General features: G+C 39.3%; 1 protein-coding gene across 1 annotated transcript; it reads right to left on the bottom strand.

Annotated features, from left to right (window-relative positions):
- Nucleotides 1–637: 637 nt before the first annotated feature.
- Nucleotides 638–7,698, bottom strand: LOC139137630 (cytochrome P450 2U1-like). Its single transcript, XM_070705823.1, has 3 exons — nucleotides 7,259–7,698; nucleotides 2,646–3,626; nucleotides 638–1,793 (listed from the first exon to the last, which is right to left on the bottom strand). The coding sequence occupies exons 1-3, from the start codon at nucleotides 7,581–7,583 to the stop codon at nucleotides 1,600–1,602; spliced, it is 1,500 nt and encodes a 499-aa protein (XP_070561924.1). The 5' UTR covers nucleotides 7,584–7,698; the 3' UTR covers nucleotides 638–1,599.
- Between the last annotated feature and the right edge of the window lie 316 nt (nucleotides 7,699–8,014).

Below are 8,014 nucleotides of genomic sequence, written 5' to 3'. Positions count from 1 at the left end.
TTGGTCAACGCAGACCACTGTAATGATTTCAATAATGTTATATCATGCTATCGTTAATGTACATAGCAAATTTCTTTAACTTTGGTCAATTCAATTCAGATGTATGTCCCCCATAAATATCAAGTTTCGTCAATTTTGATAAATTTAGATACATATTCCAAATAAAAAAAGTTCATCAAATATGCAAATTAGTAATTAGTTTTGATGTCATCCTTTTATGCCTTCCAAAGTGGTTAAATCTATGTTTGGCCAACTTTTGTAGCAAATCTGATCCAAATATATTCAGCCGTTCTCAATGTATGTCTGTTTTTTTCTTGAAGAATTAATTATGCAAATGAAAACATATGCAAAACATGAGGATATACATATACATGCAAAACATATGCAAGCCACACCCACTAAAACTGATCAATTCTTGCCATTCTTAAACATAATCTATTTACCAGATTTGATTCTGATCCAATAAGCCATTCTTCAGATATCGCGCCAACAGACAAACAGACAGACATTGCTGCGATGTTAGCTCACGTATGTGAACACACGAGCTAATGAGAGAGATACCAGACAGATACTATACGTTTTTGTCTAATTTATTGAAGTCCTACTTCTATTACACACAGCAAAGAACAACAACAACAACAACAACAACAACAACAACAACAACAACATCAATCATCTCATAACCGAACTGGCTGAGAAATACAATTCTCCTCTATTAATTACAAGAGACTTTAATCAGAGAATACATTGATTCGCAAAACTGGTAAATGTATATTAAATGAAAACAATGACAATTTCAAATTTCTGGAGACAGTCTTTGATAGTTTTCCTTTCCAATTTCGACACATCACTTCATCAATTGGGAGCAGAGTATCTGACAAGCCCTCTGTGATTGATCTTCTTCTTACAATTTGACCACTGACGATGTCGAGGAATCTGAAATACTTGCAGATTATTTCTCAACTGTATATACAAGAGAACCAGTTGGGTACTTTGACTGTACCGAAAATCATTGAACCTTCTTCATAACAGGGACACAGTCGGCCATTTTTCATGGATTTTGTTTGATACGAGATACGAGATACTACTTATATTGTTTGACATGTTGAAAGATAATGAATGAATGGGTGACCATGCATATTTTTGACCCCGGTTTTAGACAGGATACATGAAACCATTGCGAAAATGAATAATGGTCATGACCATTGATTCATTTTCGCGATGGTTTCATTTAATGGCGGGTATTTTGAAATTCTAATATCAGTAAATGTTCGGTAATTTGTTTTTCTAGTTCCAAACTTTGCACGTTGGCTCCTGATTTTTATTCGTGACTTGGTAAGTGGTTGAAAGTTTCGTTGAGGAAACTTTAAGAAAATGTTTGTGTTTACCTGCGATGCTTGTACTACCTTAAATGTAAACATAATAAAATGTCGAATTGTAGAGTTGTGAGATTCGTCTTTTGCGAGAAGTTGTCGTTGTCGTTGTTGTTGGTGTTGTTGTTTTTGAGAAGGAGAATGTTGCAAATAGTTAATTCCTAAATTTACTACGTTTCACTTTTCTATACTGAATAACGCGTATTCTGATATTTTCCAAAATTCTTTACATGTCGTCTGCGGTTCTCTCAACTGCAATAATTTTGAACTTCTCAGGAACGAGGACAAAGCCAAAAGGACCTTCAGTAGACGGAATGATGTCATCATCCGGGAACTTAAATTTGAATTGCTGGATGAGTCTTGTTAGAAACAGGAACATTTCCATCTTTGCCAGCTGAGAACCGAGGCAGTCACGGGATCCTGTAGTCGAAGAAAAGTTACAATATTTTCCTTTGTTAAAATATGATTTGGTGCACATTTGATAGGTTCAGCCACTTTGTGATATCTTTTCAATCAAGCTGTGATACAATTATGAGAAAAACGTTAAATAAGAGGGAAAACTGGAATAGATGAACAAGTATTTTATTGACAGAAGATGTGAGTATAAACACAGGATTTAAGGGAGAACGTCGCTCATTTTTAACCTTTACTTGATGCAAGAATTCATTGCATATATAAAGTCGCACACTTTACAAAATGAGGGCGCACAACTTCAGCAATGTAAACACGTATTTCTTTGCTGAATGCAAATAGATTATTTTGTTCTTGACCTCAAGACGAAACGAACTACTTCTATTCCAACTTGGTGTTTTATCCGGATTTATTGTATCAATAAATGTCGCCACAATGTAAGTGAAAGCTGATATATATGCTGTTATATGTATCCTTCTCCATATGAAACGCACCACCAATCAAGATCTCATAACGAAAACTTGCATCATGTCGAAATTTTATGTAACCGTATTAGTAATGCACACTAAGAGTCGTACGCTGTAGCTGATTTGGGTAGAAACCCTGCCTGGAATGGTGCATGACAAGTTTAAACTTGTCTGGTTGCAAGCAAGTAGAGGTTTATTTTGTACAATTGTATTTCTGTGTTTCCAATAGTCAAACAACCCAAACAACTCTTCATATCAAACAAAAGCTCAAAAAGAGCGGCTTTGTCCCTTAATGGTGGGCATGTTTTAATTTACAGAAATAACTTTGTTCTTTTCTCTGAAGCGTTGCCTTGGGTTGAAACACAGCCATTCTGTGCTTAATATCACGACTTACCGACTGAAAACGGCATAAGCCGTTCACTGTTCACAAGTCTTCCCGAGTCATCCAGAAACCTAGCAGGATCAAACTTCTCTGGTTGCTCCCACAGGTCCTCATTCATGTGCACAGCCCAGAAGTTTGGCATTACCATAGCTCCCTTCGGAATGTTGTAACCATAGAGCTCAGCATCTTCCATCATAGACCGTGCAATACCGATTGGAACAATGCTTGCTATTCTCTGAACTTCCAACAATACTGCTTCCACGTAAGGGAGTTTGGTCTTGTCGGCATAGGATGGGGTATTTTCAAGGCCAATGGCGTTTTTAATTTCGCTAAAACAATTCTCTTGGATGTCCTGGTTTAGGCAGAGATAGAGTAAGACCCATAGCAAAGTAGTTGCAGAGGTTTCAGTTCCAGCGGTGAAAAGGACCATTAAAGAATATTTGAGCTGGTCTCGATCTTCTGAGAAGGTGCTGGAGTTGTAATTGTTTGATGGATTTCTTTTGTAGTTTTGCACTTGACTTACGTACCCTCTGATAAACGACTCTTGAACAGGTTCACACTGTGAAATCGTCTCTGTATGTTCGGCTATTGCCTTCTCCATGAACATACCCATTCGGTTGTGCTCTGCCATCAGCCTGTGTTTAATGGGCAAGGGCAAAAGACACAACGATGGAATAAAACTGAGAATTGAAGACTGCTGAGTATTCACTGCTAACTGACGACTGATCTCTAGAAGTCCCTTGAACTCTTCGTCGTCATAATCGAATCGCTTCCCGAACAGCAAGTTACAGGTTATGTTAGAAACAGCACTCATAAGAACCTGACTCAAATCTGTCGGCGCACCGTTTAATTGTCGCAGAGTCTTCGCGAGATGTTGGCTTTCCTCTTGAATTCGTATTTCGGTCGAGTTTTTTGCCATTCCTAGCTCATGGAAGATTCCCAAGCAGGATTTACGGAGGTCTTTCCATATTGGCCATGGCGCAAAGAGTATGCCTGCAAACAAGAATAGAAAAAAAAGGTTCTCAGTATAAAACAGTAAAGTCAGATTGCGCCTCGAAGACCAAGTCTCGGGTTCTCAATTTTTGTAATACTTTTCTGATCGACCACGTGACACTGTGTAAGCTCATGTGAAGCCCTTAAAATAATTAATAAAATTTTCACCAACTTACTTTTGTTAAAAATCGAAAATGAATTTTTCCCGTACAAATAACATCAGGATAGAGGCGATTTTCAATAATCTGTTAACTTGTGGTTATTTATTCTCTGGTATCGTATTTTTGCACGGTCTACTGGTTTTACAGGAGTTCAGCTTTCTGCAACTACAACTACAGCCAACTTCTTCCGTCACTTTTTGTCGACCTAGATCAGAGACCGCTGCACGCAGCCATTTCAAACTTGCAGGGGTGATATGACTCAAAGAGTACTAGTGCCCCTGTTCCTTAAATTTTCATTGGTCCACAGAATTGGTCGCTATCTTGGATTTAAATTTTCTTATTCTGCCTAATTTGCATCATATTTGACTCCCGGATTTAAAGTTTGACCGCTCGCTTGGCTTACCATAAATAATTCTAAATACAGTGAGGGTAAGGCCGCCTACATTGGTTACGATATGACTAGAGACACTGAACACGAACACCAAGCTCATGAGTGAGGAATATTGAAACAGAATATACAAGGGGCCATATGCCTCTGGTCGAACAGCCCTAGAGCATGGCCGCCTCAGCCGTTCCCAGATGACCTTCGAACGGAACACAGGTCCGCGGTCATTTATAATTACGGAGTTTCTATCGACACCCGGGCAAGAAGCTGCGCTGTAGGGCTATTTGGGGCTATATCGACATCCCCGACCCTACTCCATGCCAATTCCGAATACTCGAATTTCAGAATCGACCGAAGTTATGTCGTCCATTTCTATTTTCTAAGGGGAGAACCATCTGATTTCTGTGAGAGGGGGGGGGGTATGGAGGAAGTGGGTATGGGAGCAATTTTTTTCCCTTTTAGAGTGACAGCAATTTTTTTTCCTACAGTCAGACCTGCATCAATTTTTTTTCAAATGGAGTAGCAGTGCAAATTTTTTTTATTGGTATCAAGTTTGTAATGCGTTGTATATAAGGGAGTCGTCATTATTTACAGCCTGAAACTCTGAAATTTCGAGTGATCCTCCCGCCCCCCTCGCCAACCGTGATGAATTTAATAACCTCCCTCTCTATCTCTGAAATTTTGACTGATCCCCCACTTAAAAAGTTAAATACCAATACATATAATTGTAATATTTACAAAATACAGCAACAGTAAAGACCTTTCAAATCCTGATGTACCCTGCTAGACTATCATCAGTTATCTCATGATGGTTCAAAAAGGTGAACCCATCAAATGAAATTCAAAGTCACAATAAAATAAAGATATAAAAGCTCACGCAGTATCTAGCCATATAGTGTATTGTTTAATTTGGATGGATATTATGACAGGGTTTTCACTAGGATATCTGACCGGGCAGAATTTGAAAGTACAGGGGGAGAACAAGGGGAAAGTGTCACAGAGGCTTTCCCCTTACTAGCAAGGAAATTTTAAGATATTGATGTGTGCAATGGTGCAGTCTGGTGCAATCTGAGAGGTGTTTTTTAATTTTTTTACTAAGTGAAACTGTTAGAATACCCCAAGGGTGAGAGCACGAGAGGGGGTTCCCCCTCTCGTATTGGAAACTTTGAAATATTGATGTGTTTAATGGTGCAATCTGAGAGGAGTTTCAGTTTATTTTGCACTCAGTAAAACTGCTTGAAATGACTGATAGTTTTACATTTTTGCATGATCAGTGTTTGGGTCACAATATTCAACAACCAAACAATGACAATACAATTTGTGAAAAACAGTTCTGTTTGCCAGAGACTGAAGACAAACGAATATACAGGAACGGAAAATCTGTGACCTTCGTGTGTCATATTTTCTCCAGCTGCCAGCTTAAAAGCTTGAATATGGTATGTTTAACTGTGAAAATGGTCATTGAACTGAGGTAAATTAAAACATGTTTCTGTGATAATAAAGGATGAATTCACAACAGTTCAGTTTTGTCCTAGATCCTGTGAAAATTTTGAGAAATTGATGTGCGCCACGGTGCAGTGTAGTGCAATCCGAGAGGTATTTTCAATTTGTCTTTTACCAGTAAAACTGTTAGAAGACCCACGGGGTAGAGCACGAGAGGGGGGTGCCCCCCCTCTCGCAATGAAAATTTTGAGAAATGGATGTGTGCAATGGTGCAATCTGAGATGTGTCTCAATTTATTTCGCACAAAAAAATTGAGTAGCCCCGCCCCCCTTCCTCTACACATTTTCAGTAACGCCCCCTGAAGTTTTCAATTTTTTTAGTGACCCCCTCCCTCCTCACATTCCTCCGAATACATGGCGAGACACCGGTGAATTGATAGTGCTTTGACCCTGGTCATGTGATCTTAGTCCCCAGTAAACCGGTTTGTTGATTGAGTGATTCGTCTTAATGGTGTTTAAGAACCAAAAATGGGGTTCCTTCATCAGTCGCTCTCTTGTTTTGTATCTCCTCCGCTTGGTTGTGTGATTATTAAGTCATCAGCGTCCTCAAAGAGGAGAAGCAGAAGATTAGTTATTGAGAGAGTTCGCCACTGTTGACGGACTCTATAATGAGCGATCCGGTGTGTGGTGTCATATTATAATTAACATGACCAAGCATCGATGTAAGTTCTCAGGAAAGATGTTATCTTTTGTGGTCAGAGAAACAAGGCTCACACATTTTATTTCATTATATTTGTTGTTCCTCGATTTTTCATTGTCATCTTGTACATCTTTCTAACATATTTATATTAAGAGAATAATATATTGGTTTTAACACTAGTTTATTGACTCCTGTTTTGTGTTTTAAATTTTCACAATTTACAGAAGTCAAATAGTCTCCTCTAGATAGTGCCTATGCCATTGAGATATTGCAACAGAAATCCTGAAATATGATTTCTTGGGTCAGAAAAGGGAAGGAAAACATTGAGTGTACTGAGGTGTAAAGTAGACCTATGTAGTGCATGTTTATATCATAAGTGCTGGGAAAAAAACCATAAGAATTGCTTGTGGTAAAAACATTTGCGCCACCTATGGCGGCGCGCCGGCAAAGAATACATGAGAATAAGGTTTCCAAATTTTGCTAATTTCTGGTGCATTGTGACAATTTTTTTTTCACTTCTGTCTGTTATGACAATTTTTTTTTCTCAGGCCATGACAGGATCAATTTTTTTCCTTCTATCTCACCTGGTGACAATTTTTTTTCTCAAAATCCTCCATACCCCCCAAAAATCAAATGGTTCACCCCTAAGAAGTTGATATAGAAATATACCGAGCGGTCGACAGCTCGGGGTCAATATTAAAAACCAGATTTTTATCCTCAGATGAAGCTTGTCGAAGGAACGCAACATCGCGACATTGGACCCAGTTACGGGACCTTTGACCTCATTGACTATATGGCTATTGGCACTCGGGTGTCAGTGGAATCGGATTTATGATTAACGCTTAATTGATCTTCTTCTAGCTGTGATATATCGCAGCGGTACTTATCGAACGCGCTAGGTTCAAGGGTCATCGCCATAGGAAGCTAATTTTCTGTTCTCTTACCTTTGTTATTAAACAGCTGATTAAAAAGTCCCTCTTGTACCCTCGAAGAGAACATGGAAGACTTTTTGATGAAAGCTTCTTTGATCGCTCGATTGCTGTTCAGAATCACCACTAGCTCCGTACCAAGTCGCACACTGAAGACGTCTCCATACACTTTAGCCCATTCCGTAAATTTTTTGTGAGGTCTTCCTCCAAGACGTAACAGACATCCAATTAAAGGCAGACCCAAGGGACCAGGTGGTAGGTTGCGTCGATAGTGACGATACCACAGAGTTGTGGCTAATATGACGATTAGAACGAAGACAACACGGAGAAACTCGAACATAGTTAGAAGTCAATCGCGTTCACCGTGATATGAGGTAAGATTAACCACTGTTACTCTACTGGTTGTGGATGAATTAGTCTCGCATGCCAGGTGCCAGACCTCGAACCTGCGTCTGTGTTTGATAGGCGTACGAAGTGCGCCACCAGCGGCGGAGCCGCGAGTAGCCGCAGGTTACCTGTTTCTCGCAGCTGGCGGCTTCGCACTTCGCGGCTCGAGGTCTGGCATGCGAGACTATGGATGAATATGCTTTGTCATATATGACTTCACAGTGAACTGATTGAAAGGTCATCTGTGTACAGTATTTCAGACCTATAAAATACTGAAAAATATTTATAAGTGATCAAAAAATTATTGTACAAATTATCAATAGATTATGCAGGAAAAACAACTTTACGCTTTGCCTTGATCCAGTGGGGAATCTTGGTAATTAC

The sequence above is a fragment of the Ptychodera flava genome, chromosome 7, assembly GCF_041260155.1.
Source record: "Ptychodera flava strain L36383 chromosome 7, AS_Pfla_20210202, whole genome shotgun sequence".
NCBI lineage: Eukaryota > Metazoa > Hemichordata > Enteropneusta > Ptychoderidae > Ptychodera > Ptychodera flava.
This window is presented reverse-complemented; position numbering and strand designations above follow the sequence as displayed.